We start from the raw sequence: 19,443 nt of genomic DNA, 5'->3' as shown, positions 1-19,443 counted from the left end.
CAGCAGATCTACTGAAAGGTAGAGGGGTGTCTTCCACCTGACAAGACTCCTAACATCCATTAAATCTCTGCAGTAACAGGTGACCTGCTGTATGAAGAGAGATAATGGCAATAGGACAATTTGACGGATGTTTAATTAAAGGACCTCTGTCGCAAAAATCTTAAAATTTGAAATACATGTAAACATATAGAAGTATGTTTCTTCCAGAGTAAAATGAGCTATATATTACTTTTCTCCTATGCTGCTATCACTTACAGTGAGTAGTAGAAATCTGACATTACCGACAGATTTTGGGCTAGCCCATCTTCTCATAGGGGGGTTCTCAGGTTTTTTCTTTATTTTTTAAAAGCACTTACTAAATGGCAGTTGCTCCGTCCAACTGTTAAAAAAAAAAAGTGTGCAGCGAGCAGGGAGGCTGGCCAGCTTGTATAAATCTTTTTCGGGGAATGTCTTTATAAAAATAAAGGCCATGCCGAGAATCCCCTATGGACAGATGGACTAGCCCAAAACTTGTCGGTAATGTCAGATTTCTACTACCTGTAAGTGACAGCAACATAGGAGAAAAGTCATTTAGGGCTCATTTTACTCTGAAAGAAATGTACTTCTTATTTGTATGTGTTTTAAATTTTAAGATTTTCGCAACAGTGTGATAATTGATGGGTATTTTCTTGACAAACGGTACCACTGAGGATTTTATTCTGCTGTCAGAATTTCAGTCTAGCTGTCCCATGTGGGAGGTCCAGAAGTATTGCCCACATCTCTCCTGTGACGGGCCTTTCCTCCGGCAGAAGAGGCCCTGTCACGGATCTCGCTGCAGTCACATGGCAGCCAGCCAAAGGATTCACATAAGATCCTCTGCATTCCGCCAGCAGCCTTGTGTAAACTAGATCAGGTTTTGCAACGATCTTATCAGCACTTCTAATACAGAAGATGTTGTAATAATGCACACATTCCAAGATGCAGAAAAGGGCACGATATTTAAAGAGGAACTGTAACCCAGGATTGAACGTCATCCCAATCAGTAGCAAATACCCCCTTTCCCATGAGAAATCTTTACCTTTTCTAGAATAGATCATCAAGAGGGGTCTATGTGGCTGATAACACCCCTCCCACAACGATAGAACTTAAGAGTTCTATGCACAGGAGGAAATACTGCTTGCTTAGCAGCTGGAAAACACCATTATTTCCCACAATGCAATGAGGTTCACAGACAGCAAACTGTCAGGACCATGGTCATGACATCACATTGTGGGAGGGGTTTTGCCACAATATCAGCTACACAGATGATCTATTAGAGGAAAGGTAAAGATTTCTCGTTGGAAAGGAGGTATTAGCTACTGATTGGGATGGTTAAATCCTGGATTCCTCTTTAACACCCATAAATGGTAGGACTAATATTAACCTGATGATATACTATTTATTCATGTTTATTTATTCATGTTTTCCTCCAGTCTGGCAGCCCTGTGGCCCTTTGTGTGTGTTCAGTATAACTTTATACAGTTCCATTTTGTGTAGATAAGATTGTTATATCAAGTCAATTTCAATGCATCATGGAAATATTTACAGTATGAGCAAGCAAGCAGTGAAGGGGTGGAGCCATCTGAAATAAAAAAAAAAAGGTCCAATCGAATCCCCCCTTATAGAATACTCTCTTGCTAAACTTGAAGCCTAAAGAAAGAATACGATTGGCCGGCATGAACAAAACAGACAGATTTTGCCATATAAAGATGCCACTGGAGTCTCCACTACTCCCTTGAATTGCAAACTAGAGACGGATTCAATTCAGTTTTTCTCCCGAGTTTTCTCCTAGGAGATAAATCTTCTGTTTAAAATAACATTTCAGCACTTTGTTTTCCGAAGGGGATAGGAGGCGCCCGTGTAGTGTATTTGGTGTTCTCTTTATACAAAGAGACTCCAGTTGGTAAAGGTTTAAGGGGGTTTATTTAGCACAATAGACAACGCGTTTCGCGGTCCAAGCCGCTTCCTCAGGTCAATGACAGGTGCTTAAGATAGAGTCTGAAGAGCCTGGGCGCCAAAAACTGGCGCTCAGGCTCTCCAGACTCTATCTTAAGCACCTGTCATTGACCTGAGGAAGCGGCTTGGACCGCGAAACGCGTTGTCTATTGTGCTAAATAAACCCCCTTAAACCTTTACCAAGTGGAGTCTCTTTGTATAAAGAGAACACCAAATACACTACACGGGCGCCTCCTATCCCCTTCGGAAAACAATCCGGTATCACCCCACTCGTGGGGTTCTTCGTGACTTACGAGAAGCGAAGCCTTTTTCTAAGGAGCAGCGACCAACGATCATAAAGACCGAGTGGGGACGGGACTTCCCTACACGCCTATACAAGTGGTTGCCTTAAAGCAACCTACACTTGTGAGTATATTTACTCTTAATTTTAATTTCTTTATCTGAAGATAATACACCATAAGGGCTCCTGGTACCCCTGCGGGTTTTTCTTTTCTTTTCTCTATACTGACCATTTCAGCACTTTGCAACTGAATGGTACCAAAAAGGAAGTGAAAAGGTACCGCCAAAATGATCTGGAGTATTTTCTTCCTGGCTGGTGGCATAAAAGGCATTCTAAGATGTGAAATATCACCTAGGAGAAAAGGTGAATTGGATTTAGCTCTAAAGGAACATATGCAATTAACTTTTTCTCACGAGTTTTCTCCTAAGTGAGATTTTTAAACTAGCCAATAAAATGCCTTTTACACACCAGCAAGCAAAAACAAAAAAATACCCAAAATAATGTTACTTCACTTATGTTTTGGTACCTTTTCAATTGCAAAGTGCTGGAAAGATATTTTAAATAGAAGATGAAAAATGACGTCCTAGGAGAAAAGTCAGGAGAAAAAGTGAATCGCATGTGGCCCTAAATGTCTTCTAAATAAATACGAACACATAGATCACATAATACAGGTTATTCACAATGGCGCACAGAGCTTGCAATTAATATGTGCCGAATCAGCCGGTGTGCTCACCTGTAGCGTCTTGCTTTGTAATGAAAGACTCTATTGGAGGAACAGGAACGGGCCGAGGTAATCTCCGTGCAATGCAGATCAGACACGACTGGAAATCTGTAGAAACACAAGTATGGCTTGCTGTGAGTGCAGGGAAACTGGGCTGACCGGACACACTAAGCTTATGCATTACTGCATACCTCCCAACTTTCTGAGATGAGAAATAGGGACACTTAAGCCACGCCCCTGCCCACGCCCCCATCACACCCCTAGTCACACATACCATAAAGATTTCATAAGAAAAATGTTGTTTTATAATTCAAACCACACTGGTCCTTCTATCCTGGTTCATTTTCCTTCATATTAACATATTCAAATTAGTAATATACCAATTTAAAGGATGGAAATAAAGTCAAACAATTTTTTTTAGTAGAGAAATATATATATATATTTACATAGAAAGAGGGACAAAGTACTGATCAAATGAGGAGGAAAGAGGGACAGTTGGGAGCTATGTAACTGCATCATTATTATCCTGTGACTGAACAGAGGGAGGTGCTAAAGGGATGTGGGCAGATCTAACGGCAGTATATTTCCATAAATCCCCCTCCCTTTTACTCCCTGACGTTTGCATGCTTTGTAAATGCCTTAATATGTTCATTTGCACCATTATTCACGGTGTAGGCATATATACTGTCAGCAGTTCTAGTAAGAAAGGTTTTTATTTGTGCATCACCGAGCGATAACAGCAGCACCACTATCTTACATCTCAAACAATGGAAGAAGCATTTACAGTAGAACTCTACAATACAGTAGAGTCAGACAGCATCACATGCCACTGAACATGCACATCAACAAAAATGCACAGTGCCACCTGGTGGCTATTTGGCATGCACACATTCTAAGCAGGAAAGCTGCTGCTCATATATTTTCCAACACAAAGTTTGTGTATGGGCTGATCATGGCCATGTTGACATTTTGCAGTAGTCTTTTGCAAACTGAAAACTTTCCTGTCTTCAAAGTAATAGTAGTCACACTTTTAGTAAAAAAAAAGTCATTGTACATTGAGTTTGCATGTGAAAATGACCTGAAGTGAGAAGGACATGGTGGCAGCCTTAGGCCCGGTTCACATTGGCGTTTATTTGCGGACCGCAGCCGGACCGCAAAGTCCGCAAATGGAACGGACGATTAAGGGTCCATTGCTAATCAATGGACCCGTGCGCACTTGTCCGTACCTCCGAATCCGGATGCGGTCTGGAATTTTCCAACATGCTCCAATTTTCTGGACCGGTCCTCCGTCCACCGCCGGACCGGACAAGAGATCCAGCACAACAGGAACTGAGGGGAAACCGAAGTGCACAACACACTTCCGGATGAAAGCCGGACGGACGTCCTACCCCACTTCCTGTGGGGTTCTCTATGGTGCATCCATGTGGATGTACCCAGCGCCGGACAGCCCCCAGCCTCTCCACAGCCACCCCAGAACACAGCGGAGGACGGAAGGACCCGACCATCCAGACGCAGGGCCCCGCGGGGCGAGGAGGATGATGTCCGCACAGCAGGCTCTCCCCAAGAAGGACTCCAGCGCTTTTCCAGACCTTCCAGGCCCCTCTTTGAAAACGGAAACGGATCCAGGACGCCTGAAGAATGGAAGAAGATCCGGATGAAAACTGAACGTGACCTGACCGGATCCTGATGGCCTCCTGATGGCGAACGGATGTTCTCAGAACGGACCGGACCAGAACGGACCCGTGCCACCGGTAAGTATTTTATCAAAACGCAAGTGTGAACCGGGCCTTATTTATTGCCTTTTAAACAATACCAGTTGCCTGGCTGTCCTGCTGATCACTTTGGCTGCAGTAGTGACAGAATCACACACCTGAAATAAGCATGCAGCTAATCCAGTCAGACTCCAGTCAGAAAAATCTGATCTGCATGCTTGTTCAGGGTCTATAGTTAAATGTATTAGAGACAAAGGCTCAGCAGTACAGCCAGGCAATCTGCATCGTTTAAAAGGAAATAAACATATATATGAGCATGTAGCCTAGTCATCTTAAAATATGAAAGCACTGCTCCAGAAAAACAGTTTTGCTGCACATTTCTAATCCAGTTTTGGCTAGTCTTGTACTGTGCACATCCCTGCTATGCTGCACAGGCGGGGGGGGGGGGGGGGGGGGGGGTAGTCTGATGATGGGGGGTTATGTGTCTAGTACAGGCAATGCAGCTGTAATGGGAAACAGTGTTGTATGAGAATGGCTGAGCAGTCTAGCATTAATTAAAGCCTCTTGGCAGGTAAATAGTTCACCGTGTTTACATTACCAAACTGAGTCATCACCGGCCTGTTCTCCTGTACTCAGTGTTTACACTCTCCAGATATTATCAGCAGCTCAGTAGAGAGATGATAATTAGTACAGAGAGTCAATGTGTAACTACAAGCAGTAAGAACAGGGCGAAAACTTGTCAAGCAGGCATCAGCACACACTGCAGCTAATTTACTATCAGCATTAAAGATTGTGTAATGCTAGGTACAAACGATGCGTTTTTTTCGGTCGATTTTCCGTCCGATCGATTCTATGCTTGATTTCCGGCTGGATTCTCTAATCTTTTCTTATCAATTTCCATTCACTACTATGAGAAATCGACCAGAAAAACTATGGGACATAATATCGGACATGACGTAATTTATCGAACGAAAAGGAAATAAATATGGCAGCCTCCATATCCGGGTCACTTTGAGTGTCCTTACCAATATTCGGTCCAGCACTTTTCTTCTTCTAGGGGTGGTTGGGCTTTAATCATAAAAGAACACAAACACTTTTAAAACGCCATACAAATAAAAAAAATGGGCAGCTGGTGGACAAGGAAAAAGTCATGGAGAAAAAATTCTGCGGACAAACCAACGAAAAACAAAATGAGGCTGTCCCTGGACTTCAGGGCCAGCATCTGCTCCTAACAGCATGCAGCTGCGGACACAACACGCCCTTCTATCATGACTAATAATAATGTTATTAAAGGAAAGCTGTCCTATTTAAATCAGAACCCGAACGGTGTTGAATAATTGGCAGATTCAATCATCCAGAAATCTATGCCCCAGTTTTGAATAAAAATGATCCATCGATCGGACAGGATGAAAATCTCCCTTTATTGGGGGGCAGGGCAGGAACGGCAGTAGATCAACAGCCCATAGCATTGCACAACATTGAGCATTGGTAGGAATCGATTCCTCTCCAAACAGATTCCAATCATTTTGCCACATCGGGGAGGATAGATTTGTAGAACATGAAAGAAGGTATTAGGAGTTATTGTTGTCTGTTCCCCGATGTGACAGGAAGTGCTAAATCTCCCCAACGGAGATTTATGCTTATAACAGTTTGGTGTAAAATGAAAAATGGTGAAAATTGAAAAAATTGTATAATACATACACATCATATGTACATTTCTCCCAGTTTAAAAATGCACTATAAATTACTTTGTCCTATGTTGCTGCCAATTACAGTGGGCAGTACAAATCTGAGAGATCTGACAGGTTTTTGACTAGTCCATCTTCTCTAGGAGTATTCTCCGTTTTTTCTTTATTCTTTACAAAAGGATCTACACTCACCTAAAGAATTATTAGGAACACCATACTAATACAGTGTTTGACCCCCTTTCGCCTTCAGAACTGTCTTAATTCTACGTGGCATTGATTCAACAAGGTGCTGAAAGCATTCTTTAGAAATGTTGTCCCTTATTGATAGGAAAGCATCTTGCAGTTGATGAAGATTTGTGGGATGAACATCCAGGGCATGAAGTTCCCGTTCCATCACATCCCAAATATGCTCTATTGGGTTGAGATCTGGTGACTGTGGGGGCCATTTCAGTACAGTGAACTCATTGTCATGTTCAAGAAACCAATTTGAAATGATTCAAGCTGTGTGACATGGTGGATTATCCTGCTGGAAGTAGCCATCAGAGGATGGGTACATTGTGATCATGAAGGGATGGACATGGTCAGAAACAATGCTCAGGTAGCCCGTGGCATTTAAACGATGCCCAATTGGCACTAAGGGGCCTAAAGTGTGCCAAGAAAACATCCCCACACTATTACACCACCAGCAGCCTGCACAGTGGTAACAAGGCATGATGGATCCATGTTCTCATTCTTTTTACGCCAAATTCTGACTCTATCGAGACTCAGACCAGGCAACATTTTTCCAGTCTTCAACTGTCCAATTTTGGTGAGCTTGTGCAAATTGTAGCCTTTTTTTCCTATTTGTATTAGAGATGAGTGGTACCCAGTGGGGTCTTCTGCTGTTGTAGCCCATCCGCCTCAAGGTTGTGCGTGCTGTGGCTTCACAAATGCTTTGCTGCATACCTCGGTTGTAACGAGTGGTTATTTCAGTGAACGTTGCTCTTCTATCAGCTTGAATCAGTCGGCCATTCTCCTCTGACCTGTAGCATCAACAAGGCATTTTCGCCCACAGGACTGCCACATACAGGATGTTTTTTCCCTTTTCACACCAGTCTTTGTAAACCCTAGAAATGGTTGTGCGTGAAAATCCCAGTAACTGAGCAGATTGTGAAATACTCAGACTGGCCCATCTGGCACCACCAACCATGCCACGCTCAAAATTGCTTAAATCACCTCTCTTTCCCATTCTGACATTCAGTATGGAGTTGAGGAGATTGTCTTGACCAGGACCACACCCCTAAATGCATTTAAGCAACTGCCAGGTGATTGGTTGATTAGCTAATTGCATTAATGAGAAATTGAACAGGTGTTCCTAATAATGCTTTAGGTGAGTGTATACAAAGATGCTGACCAGCTTCCCTACTTGTCTACGCACTATTTTGGCAGTTATGGTGGCCATACACGGTACAATAAAAATGTTCGATTTTCCCGTTTATTCGATCTAAATGATCGAGTTGAATGAAAGTTGAAAATATTTTTTTTTTCGATCAAGAAATTCGAACGATTATCGCGTTTTTTCGGGAAAAATGATCGGACATGCTGGAAAAATCTTTATATTCAATCTAACTGAATAATCGAACTAAATTATCTAATTGAAAAATTGTACCATGTATGGCCACCTTTAGACTGAGCAACTGCAGTTCAGTACCGTAAATAAAGAAAACCTTGAGAATCCCCCATTAGGAGGTGGACCAGTCTAAAACCTGCCAGAATTCCACTGCCTACTATAAGTGACAGCAACATAGTAAAAAAAAGTCATTTACAGTGTATTTTACTCTGGGAGAAGTCTACATTTATACGTATGGATTTTAAATATTACAATTTTTTTACGATAGTTGTCCTTTAAGTTTAATTCCTGTCCCTAGAACCCTCATGGTTGCTATAAAAGTCATAGAGGTCCCAGGAAAATCTTAATGGGGAGACAATCAAGACAAAAGAAATACAGAGAGCCCAATATAGTGTAGTATGCAAAACATGGGGTTGGAAATGAAAAGTATATAATGTATATACTCACAAACGTGGGTTACCGCCTAGGTAACCACTGTATAGGCAGGTGAGGAGATTAGACCTGTCCTCACTCAGGATTAAAAGTCGCTCTCTGTAGATAAGGAAATAAGGGGCAACACCCCTCCACCAGGGGTGGATATTGGTAATGTAAGAGTGAACAGAGGCGTCAGCAGGATAAAAGGTTCTAAAAGGCTTAAAATCCCTCAGGAGGTGGTGGTGGACTCGCCTCCCCGAAGCAGACAGGATACTGTCAGCTTTATGACAATAGGTTTATTAATATACTCCAAAACAATCAGTGCAACACGTTTCACAGGTATGTTCCCGCTTCCTCAGGCAATAAACAGATAGCAGTACACAGTATAGTCTCAAGGTCACGAGGGCGCTATACGTGACCTTGAGACTATATTGTGTACTCCTATCTGTTTATTGTCTGAGGAAGCGGGAACATACCCGTGAAACGCGTAGTACTGTTTGTTTTGGAGTATATTAATAAACCTGTTGTCATAAAACTGATGGTATCTTGTCTGCTTCGGGGAGGCGAGTCCACCACCAACTCCTGAGGGATTTTAAGCCTTTTAGAACCTTTTATCCTGCTGACGCCTCTGTTCACTCTTACATTAATGGGGAGACAGAAAGCAGTAAAAAAAAAACCTAAAAAAAACCCAAAAACAAAAGTTATTAATTCTGTTTATACCATCCAAAACCAAAATACAGCAAAGTCCCCCTTACCTGGAACTCCGGAAGTCTCAACTAACTGGCATACACGAGGGGATAACTGGGGCTTTGTTTTAGAGGTATTCGGGTTTGGGGTTTCAGGTATTAAAATACTCACTGAGCCTCCAGCGATGCCTTGCAGCCTTCCTGTACCTCCTAGCGCAGGGGTAGGCAACCCGCAGCTCCAGAGCCGCATGCGGCTCTTTTTCACCTTTGCCGTGGCTCCTAGGCCGCGGCTCAGGTAGTGTGTGTCAGTGGCTGCGGCGCGCGTGTGACGTGTGCTGCCGCTGGCCGGCAGCCTATCAGAGCGGCCGCCAGACCGGTGCAGTGCAGGGCTTAGGGCGGCCATTTTCCCGTAGCCCTGCAGTGTAATGCAGGCAGGACGTGACGTCGGGAAGGAAGAGGATCGTGGGAGTTGCGCACCACAAGGTCGGGAGTGAAGGTGAGTAAATGGGTTTTTCTTTTCATATCTGCTGAAGGATTGTGCATATTGGGGTCAGATCTGCTGAAGGATTGTACATATTGGGGTCAGATCTGCTGAAGGATTGTGCATATTGGGGTCAGATCTGCTGAAGGATTGTGCATATTGGGGTCAGATCTGCTGAAGGATTGTGCATATTGGGGTCATATCTGCTAACGATTAGTGCATATTGGGGTCAGATCTGCTGAAGGATTGTGCATATTGGGGTCAGATCTGCTGAAGGATTGTGCATATTGGGGTCAGATCTGCTGAAGGATTGTGCATATTGGGGTCAGATCTGCTGAAGGATTGTGCATATTGGGGTCATATCTGCTAACGATTAGTGCATATTGGGGTCAGATCTGCTGAAGGATTGTGCATATTGGGGTCAGATCTGCTGAAGGATTGTGCATATGGGGGTCATATCTGCTGAAGGATTGTGCATATTGGGGTCAGATCTGCTGAAGGATTGTGCATATTGGGGTCACATCTGCTGAAGGATTGTGCATATTGGGGTCAGATCTGCTGAAGGATTGTGCATATTGGGGTCATATCTGCTAACGATTAGTGCATATTGGGGTCATATCTGATCCTGTATATAGCATTAAGGTAAGAAACAATATATGCAGTGTTAGATTTGTTTTATAATGGTTTTGCGGCTCCCAGTTTTTTTCTCTTTTCGGAAACGGGTTCAAGTGGCTCTTTATGTCTTAAAGGTTGCAGACCCCTGCCCTAGCGGCTTCCGGCATTCATGCACGGCTCTCGGCATGTCACGTGACATGATGTGAATCAGGTGACGTGCAGACTTCTGTGCATGAAGGAGCCTTCTAAGAGCAACAGGAAGGCTGCAAGATGTCGCTGGAGGCCAGATAATGAGGACTTTGCTGTACATTTATTTTCTGAAGTAAAGCAGAGGTTTCTTTAGCCACACTGGAGTCTTGGGCTCAGAGAACTACCAAATGACAATAATGTCAGGAAAATGGCTGAGGACAAGTTCAGCTCACGCTACTGAAAGATAAGGGATTTATTTTTCGGTGGAAAATTTGAAACCGGTTGTTCGGGTTTACGGCGCTGCAAATGTATTTGTTTTCAATCCAATGAACATTTCAACTTTCTGCAAATGCCTCTCTGAACACGCCGGCTGTAAAAACTGCCACAGATCTGACCTTTCTTGTAAACAGGCGCTCATTATATGTTCAGCTCCCCCCCAGCGCAATTATATAACATACCGGCACAGTAACACGCTGGCTGTGGCCTGTTACACAAGCAGCACAACGCCTACATTGCTGCATAGTGTGGAACAACATTACTGGCTTATAAACCACTTTATGGCCCGTACACATGGGCAGTTACAGGAGAACTTCACTCGGCTTCTCTGCCGCTCACCCAGCGCCTTCCCACCACCGGCCAATATAAGCTGAATGGCTGAATTCACACAATGGCAGCTGGATGGCGGTGCTGTGCCAATGCAGCAGCCGCTCACCTCACACGAATACTGCATGCAATATGCAGAGTCCTCCGGCTGCACAGAGTGTGTCAGGAAGGGAGTGTTAGATAGTGGGAGGAGCAGAGTCCTCCAGCAGCACAGAGTATGTCAGGAGAGGAGCGTTAGATAGTGGTAGGAGCAGAGTCCTCCAGCTGCACAGAGTGTGTCAGGAGAGGAGAGTCAGATAGAGAAAGGAGCAGAGTCCTCCAGCAGCACAGAGTATATCAGGAGAGGAGAGTCAGATAGAGAAAGGAGCAGAGTCCTCCAGCAGCACAGAGTATATCAGGAGAGGAGAGTTAGATAGTGGGAGGAGCAGAGTCCTCCAGCAGCACAGAGTATATCAGGAGAGGAGAGGTAGATAGTGGGAGGAGCAGAGTCCTCCAGCAGCACAGAGTATATCAGGAGAGGAGAGTTAGATAGTGGGAGGAGCAGAGTCCTCCAGCAGCACAGAGTATATCAGGAGAGGGGAGTCAGATAGAGAAAGGAGCAGAGTCCTCCAGCAGCACAGAGTATATCAGGAGAGGAGAGTTAGATAGTGGGAGGAGCAGAGTCCTCCAGCAGCACAGAGTATATCAGGAGAGGAGAGTCAGATAGAGAAAGGAGCAGAGTCCTCCAGCAGCACAGAGTATATCAGGAGAGGAGAGTTAGATAGTGGGAGGAGCAGAGTCCTCCAGCAGCACAGAGTATATCAGGAGAGGGGAGTCAGATAGAGGGGGGAGCAGAGTCCTCCAGCAGCACAGAGTATATCAGGAGAGGAGAGGTAGATAGTGGGAGGAGCAGAGTCCTCCAGCAGCACAGAGTATATCAGGAGAGGAGAGTCAGATAGAGGGGGGAGCAGAGTCCTCCACCAGCACAGAGTATATCAGGAGAGGAGAGTCAGATAGAGGGGGGAGCAGAGTCCTCCAGCAGCACAGAGTATATCAGGAGAGGGGAGTCAGAGGGGGGAGCAGAGTCCTCCAGCAGCACAGAGTATATCAGGAGAGGGGAGTCAGATAGAGGGGGGAGCAGAGTCCTCCAGCAGCACAGAGTATATCAGGAGAGGAGAGGTAGATAGTGGGAGGAGCAGAGTCCTCCAGCAGCACAGAGTATATCAGGAGAGGAGAGGAGAGTTAGATAGTGGGAGGAGCAGAGTCCTCCAGCAGCACAGAGTATATCAGGAGAGGAGAGGTAGATAGTGGGAGGAGCAGAGTCCTCCAGCAGCACAGAGTATATCAGGAGAGGAGAGGAGAGTTAGATAGTGGGAGGAGCAGAGTCCTCCAGCAGCACAGAGTATATCAGGAGAGGAGAGTTAGATAGTGGGAGGAGCAGAGTCTCCCAGCAGCACAGAGTATATCAGGAGAGGAGAGGTGAATAGTGGGAGGAGCAGAGTCCTCCAGCAGCACAGAGTATATCAGGAAAGGAGAGTTAGATAGTGGGAGGAGCAGAGTCCTCCAGTAGCACAAAGTATATCAGGAGAGGGGAATTATATAGTGGGAGGAGCAGAGTCTTCCAGCAGCACAGAGTATATCAGGAGAGAAGAGTTAGATAGTGGGAGGAGAAGAGTCCTCCAGCAGCACAGAGTATATCAGGAGAGGAGAGTTAGATAGAGGAAGGAGCAGAGTCTTCCAGCAGCTCAGAATATATCAGGAGAGGGGAGTTAGATAGTGGGAGGCGCAGAGTCCTCCAGCAGCACAGAGTATATCAGGAGAGGAGAGGTAGATAGTGGGAGGAGCAGAGTCCTCCAGCAGCACAGAGTATATCAGGAGAGGAGAGTTAGATAGGGGGAGAGCAGAGTCCTCCAGCAGCACAGAGTGTATCAGGAGAGGAGAGGTAGATCGTGGGAGGAGCAGAGTCCTCCAGCAGCACAGAGTATATCAGGAGAGGAGAGTTAGATAGTAGAAGGAGCAGAGTCATCCAGCAGCACAGAGTATATCAGGAGAGGAGAGTTAGATAGTGGGAGGAGAAAAGTCCTCCAGCAGCACAGAGTATATCAGGAGAGGAGCGTTAGATAGTGGGAGGAGCAGAGTCCTCCAGCAGCACAGAGTATATCAGGAGAGGAGAGTTAGACAGTGGGAGGAGAAGAGTCCTCCAGCAGCACAGAGTATATCAGGAGAGGAGCGTTAGATAGTGGGAGGAGCAGAGTCCTCCAGCAGCACAGAGTATATCAGGAGAGGAGAGGTAGATAGTGGGAGGAGCAGAGTCCTCCAGCAGCGCAGAGTATATCAGGAGAGGAGAGTTAGATAGTGGGAGGAGCAGAGTCCTCCAGCAGCACAGAGTATAGCAAGAGAAGGGAGTTAGATAGTGGGAGGAGCAGAGTCCTCCAGCAGCACAGAGTGTATCAGGAGAGGAGAGTTAGTCCTCCAGCAGCACAGGGTTTATCAGGAGAGAAGAGTTGAATAATGGAAGGAGTGAAAGTCGAGCAAATCTGACATAATACTTTGCAGAATCATAATGTATAGCTATGAACTGAGCTATTAATTTTTTTTTACTAAACAGCAGCAGGATGCCACTTTAAAAATCTCTCCTTCCCACCAAGCCAGGCAGTAATTGGAGAGTTTGCACCTGCAGCGGCAGATTGCATAATGGAGGCTGAGGCAATAATTTCTCGCCATCGGGTCTCGGTTGGCACCTGCGCATATTCCTAACCCCGGATCCGACCTTCAATTACTGGTCCATTATCTGTGATAATCATTTCCTCTGATCTAATGGATAGCAGAGCGATGCGAGAGGCCGTCTCCCCGGCAGCAGCGGCGGAGCTGCTAGCATTCCCGTAATACTTGTTTTTCTAGAAATTCTGATGTTACATAACAGCTGACCTGGATTACCCTCCTGTGACGCTGCTACTGTACAGCCACATACTGCCTGTGTACTGTACAGGAGGAGTGTGGGCCAAGGGATATTTCACCTGTGCACCAAGAAGGCACAAGGGAGACACAGACCAGCAACAGGAGGAGTACAGGCCAAGGGATCTGTGGACTAAGAAGACAAGAGAGACACTGACCAGCTACAGGAGGAGTGCAGGCTAAGGGATCTGTGGACTGAGAAGGCACAAGGGAGACACAGACCAGCAGCAGGAGGAGTGTGGGCCAAGGGATCTGTGGACTACGAAGACAAGAGAGACACTGACCAGCTACAGGAGGAGTGCAGGCTAAGGGATCTGTGGACTGAGAAGGCACAAGGGAGACACAGACCAGCAGCAGGAGGAGTGTGGGCCAAGGGATCTGTGGACTAAGAAGACAAGAGAGACACTGACCAGCTACAGGAGGAGTGCAGGTGAGGGATCTGTGGACTGAGAAGGCACAAGGGAGACAGAGACTAGCAGCAGGAGGAGTGTGGGCCAAGGGATCTGTGGACCGAGAAAAGGGAGACACAGCCAGCAACAGGAGGAGTGTGGGCAAAGGAATCTGTGGACTGAGAAGGCACAAGGGAGACAGACCAGCAACAGGAGTGTGGGCCGAGGGATCTGTGGACCGAGAAGGCACAAGGGAGACAGACCAGCAGCAGGAGGAGTGTGGGCCGAGGGATCTGTGGACTGAGAAGGCACAAGGGAGACAGACCAGCAACAGGAGTGTGGGCCGAGGGATCTGTGGACCGAGAAGAAGGCACAAAGGAGACACAGACCAGCAACAGGAGGAGTGTGGGCAAAGGGATCTGTGGACCGAGAAGGCACAAGGGAGACACAGACCAGCAACAGGAGTGCAGGCTAAAGGCCCATACACACGGGCTACAACTGTTGCTGAAATCACATGGCTCGCGCATGTTGCGGCGACAGGTCCCCCGTGTGTATGAGGCGCGCGCAAGCAACTGTTGCTAATCAGAGCTGTCTCCAGGCGATTAACTTGTTCAATCCCCGGCAACAGCTGTTGCAGCAACCGTCCCTAGTCTCAAGTCGGTGCAGTCGTGTGTATGCTAGTCTCCTGCAACTCTTGTGAGTCCGACAGTTCATTGAACCTGCGACAGAAGTTGCTGAGCAACAGTTTCCACTATGTTGCAGACAGGTTGTTGCCGCGTGTATACAATCGTTGCTTGTATACAACTGTCGTTGCTGGAGACTTTCAACTGTTGCTTGTCTCCATGCAACTGCAGACATCCGTGCCTCATGTGTATGTAGCGTAAGGGATCTGTGGACTGAGAAGGCACAAGGGAGACAGACCAGCAACAGGAGGAGTGTGGGCCGAGGGATCTGTGGACCGATAAGGCACAAGGGAGACACAGACCAGCAACAGGAGGAGTGTGGGCAAAGGGATCTGTGGACCGAGAAGGCACAAGGGAGACACAGACCAGCAACAGGAGTGCAGGCTAAGGGATCTGTGGACTGAGAAGGCACAAGGGAGACACAGACCAGCAACAGGAGGAGTGTTGGCCAAGGGATCTGTGGACCGAGAAGGCACAAGGGAGACACAGACCAGCAGCAGGAGGAGTGTGGGCCAAGGGATCTGTGGACTGAGAAGGCACAAGGGAGACAGACCAGCAACAGGAGGAGTGTGGGCCGAGGGATCTGTGGACCGAGAAAAGGGAGACACAGACCAGCAACAGGAGGAGTGTTGGCCAAGGGATCTGTGGACCGAGAAGGCACAAGGGAGACACAGACCAGCAGCAGGAGGAGTGTGGGCCAAGGGATCTGTGGACTGAGAAGGCACAAGGGAGACAGACCAGCAACAGGAGGAGTGTGGGCCGAGGGATCTGTGGACCGAGAAAAGGGAGACACAGACCAGCAACAGGAGGAGTGTGGGCCAAGGGATCTGTGGACCGAGAAGGCACAAGGGAGACACAGACCAGCAACAGGAGGAGTGTGGGCCGAGGGATCTGTGGACCAAGAAAAGGGAGACACAGATCAGCAACAGGAGGAGTGTGGGCCAAGGGATCTGTGGACCGAGAAGGCACAAGGGAGACACAGACCAGCAACAGGAGTGCAGGCTAAGGGATCTGTGGACTGAGAAGGCACAAGGGAGACAGACCACCAACAGGAGGAGTGTGGGCCGAGGGATCTGTGGACCGAGAAAAGGGAGACACAGACCAGCAACAGGAGGAGTGTGGGCAGAGGGATCTGTGGACTGAGAAGGCACAAGGGAGACACAGACCAGCAACAGGAAGAGTGTGGGCCAAGGGATCTGTGGACCAAGAAAAGGGAGACACAGATCAGCAACAGGAGGAGTGTGGGCCAAGGGATCTGTGAACCGAGAAGGCACAAGGGAGACACAGACCAGGAGCTAATAAGTCAAAATATCAAAATATAGAAGTAGCAGTAGAATTACTCACTACTCACTCACTCATTTCTGGTTTCCATAGTTATGCAACCACCTATAAATCTTAGGGAGGATTTCCCACCCCTGTATGGGTCTGAGAAGGTCCAGTAGCATAACTAGAGGGGAGCAGCCCATGTGACCACAGGAGGACCCAGAGCTATAAGGGGGACCCAACTACCACTTCTCTCCCTCCAATAAAGGGATCCAGATGTTTTTGTGGCTGCACTTGTTATAAGTGTACAATTATAATATAAGTGACCCTTGTGAGATCAGGCCAAGTGCTGTGAGGGCCACCAGGGGTAGGCAAGGGAAAGGGTGTGATCATTGGGGGGGACCCATGAAGGTTTGATGATGGACCCCATGATTTGTAGATACTCCCCTGAGAGGGTCCTCAGAAGGTTGCATTCCTGGTAATTAGGTAGATCCCGACTAAAACCAAGAACTACTCTAAAAACATACAACCTCCCATCAGAGGCGTAAATATGGATATTGGTGGTTGAAGGCAGGGGCGCCGCGAGGCATAAAGCGAACCAAGCGGTCGCTTGGGGCCTCACAATCTTAGGGGCCTCGGCGGCTCCGTGACGTCGGCGTGACGTCACTTTTTCCCCGCAGCCCCGCCGGGCTGGCAGAGCAGAGCAGGGCTACAGGAAGATGGCCGCCGCCGAAGCCCTGCTCTGGAGACTATGTCTCCAGTACAGGGCTTCGGGTGGCCATCTTCCCGACCCGTAGCCCTGCATGAATCAGCGCGGGAGATTGGAGGAGGAAGCCAGGAAGGGAGCTCCGTGGGAACTGCGCGCCTGAGAAGCCGGCCGGGAGAGGAGACCAGGGAGAGAAGACTTCTGCCAGTGCCAGCCTGCCAGGTGAGTAAATTCTTTTCTTTTTGCAGCCGCAGCCCTAATTGCGAATTTGCGATTGATTTCTGCTGAACTGTGCCCTAATTGCATTTGATATCTGCTGAAAATGTGGCCCTAATTGCGATTGATTTCTGCTGAACTGTGCCCTAATTGCGTTTGATATCTGCTGAAAATGTGGCCCTAATTGCGATTGATTTCTGCTGAACTGTGCCCTAATTGCGTTTGATATCTGCTGAAAATGTGGCCCTAATTGCGATTGATTTCTGCTGAACTGTGCCCTAAATGCGTTTGATATCTGCTGAAAATGTGGCCCTAATTGCGATTGATTTCTGCTGAACTGTGCCCTAAATGCGTTTGATATCTGCTGAAAATGTGGCCCTAATTGCGATTGATTTCTGCTGAACTGTGCCCTAATTGCGTTTGATATCTGCTGAAAATGTGGCCCTAATTGCGATTGATTTCTGCTGAACTGTGCCCTAAATGCGTTTGATATCTGCTGAAAATGTGGCCCTAATTGCGATTGATTTCTGCTGAACTGTGCCCTAATTGCGTTTGATATCTGCTGAAAATGTGGCCCTAATTGCGATTGATTTCTGCTGAACTGTGCCCTAAATGCGTTTGATATCTGCTGAAAATGTGGCCCTAATTGCGATTGATTTCTGCTGAACTGTGCCCTAAATGCGTTTGATATCTGCTGAAAATGTGGCCCTAATTGCGATTGATTTCTGCTGAACTGTGCCCTAAATGCGTTTGATATCTGCTGAAAATGTGGCCCTAATTGCGATTGATTTCTGCTGAACTGTGCCCTAAATGCGTTTGATATCTGCTGAAAATGTGGCCCTAATTGCGATTGATTTCTGCTGAACTGTGCCCTAATTGCGTTTGATATCTGCTGAAAATGTGGCCCTAATTGCGATTGATTTCTGCTGAACTGTGCCCTAAATGCGTTTGATATCTGCTGAAAATGTGGCCCTAATTGCGTTTGATTTCTGCTGAACTCTGCCCTAATTGCGTTTGATTTCTGCTGAAAATGTGCCCTAATTGCGTTTGATTTCGGCTGAAAATGTGCCCTAATTGCGTTTGATTTCTGCTGAAAATGTGCCCTAATTGCGTTTGATTTCTGCTGAAATGTGGCCCAAATTGCGTTTTTATTTTCTGGTGTCTGGGGTAACTGTTGCTGCATTTATTATTTAATGGTCATAGTTGGCTATATTTGCTGTGCTACGGTTAAGCTTCGCCCATACAATGTCATGGCCGCGCCAATCTTTCGGCGCGCTACGCGCGCCTCAATCACCCCAACATCCATTTTTTCCCCGCAAACAGCCCCGCCCCAATCCGCCCTCCTGCTCCACCCACATGTCATGGCCACGCCCACTTATGCGGGATAGCCACACCCATTTTTCGCCGCCCTCCTCCCATAAAGGGTTGTGAAGGAAGGATAACCATCTGTCTGAGCTCGCCCTTCTCCCATAAGGCCTTGTGAAAGAATGGTTAGTGGCTTTCTTGTCCATACCACCTCCTATGAGTCAGTGCAGCTGAAAGGTAAGTGACAGCCTGGGTCATGTCTTTTCCCAAGAAGTTTTGCAGTGTGAAGATAATTGATTGTCGGAGTGAACCCACCCTCCCCAAGAGCTTGGGAATTGTTCCTTCCTATAAGACCTAGAGAAGGGAGGAAAAGTGGCATGCCAGACAATGCAACATTCCATTGACTTCAGCATGGTGGAGGAATTCAGAAGAAGCCAGCACTTAGTCATATGTTGATAAGCCGCAGTTGCACTAAGCCACCGCCCACAACTGCACAGCCCACTCTAAGCCACCGCCCACAGGTGCATCTGTGCATACTTAAAGTGGACCTGAACACTTGCACTGGGCAGAAGGAAACCACAGAGAATGCACCCTGTATGTATTTAGAGGGTTTAACCTGTCCAATTCACCCTCATCTGGGACTAATCACAACTGTAATTTGATCTCTTAGCTGGCTGCCTTGGCAGAGCAGCTAATTTGTAAACACAGGATGTTAACCCTATATCTGCTTCCATGAAACTAGGAAGTAGACACACTGCAGATTGATTTGCAGGATTTGTTTTTGCTGTAACAAAGAAATGTTTTTTTCTTTAAATATTATGCTGTTGCTTATCTTTTACAGCAGAGAGGAAGTTCTGAGATCAGTCCCGCTTTAAGTGCGTAACATGCGCGCGTGCATGCACCCCACTGCCGCAAGCACAGTAGTTGGCAGTTATAATATGTGCGTGCAGCTCTGTGTCCACGCCGTATATATTA

At 46.8% G+C, this 19,443-nt stretch overlaps 1 protein-coding gene across 6 annotated transcripts in view; it reads right to left on the bottom strand.

The window, feature by feature from the left end:
* NCOA1 (nuclear receptor coactivator 1) overlaps positions 1-19,443 on the bottom strand; it is a 712,820-nt gene that overhangs the window by 99,929 nt on the left and 593,448 nt on the right. For all 6 annotated transcript variants that reach the window (XM_068280070.1, XM_068280071.1, XM_068280073.1 and 3 more), the window contains one exon: positions 2,988-3,083. In XM_068280070.1, coding sequence (XP_068136171.1) covers positions 2,988-3,083 — 96 coding nt within the window. The remainder of the gene's footprint in view (positions 1-2,987; positions 3,084-19,443) is intronic.

Source organism: Hyperolius riggenbachi, chromosome 4, assembly GCF_040937935.1.
Source record: "Hyperolius riggenbachi isolate aHypRig1 chromosome 4, aHypRig1.pri, whole genome shotgun sequence".
Taxonomy (NCBI): Eukaryota; Metazoa; Chordata; class Amphibia; order Anura; family Hyperoliidae; genus Hyperolius; species Hyperolius riggenbachi.
This window is presented reverse-complemented; position numbering and strand designations above follow the sequence as displayed.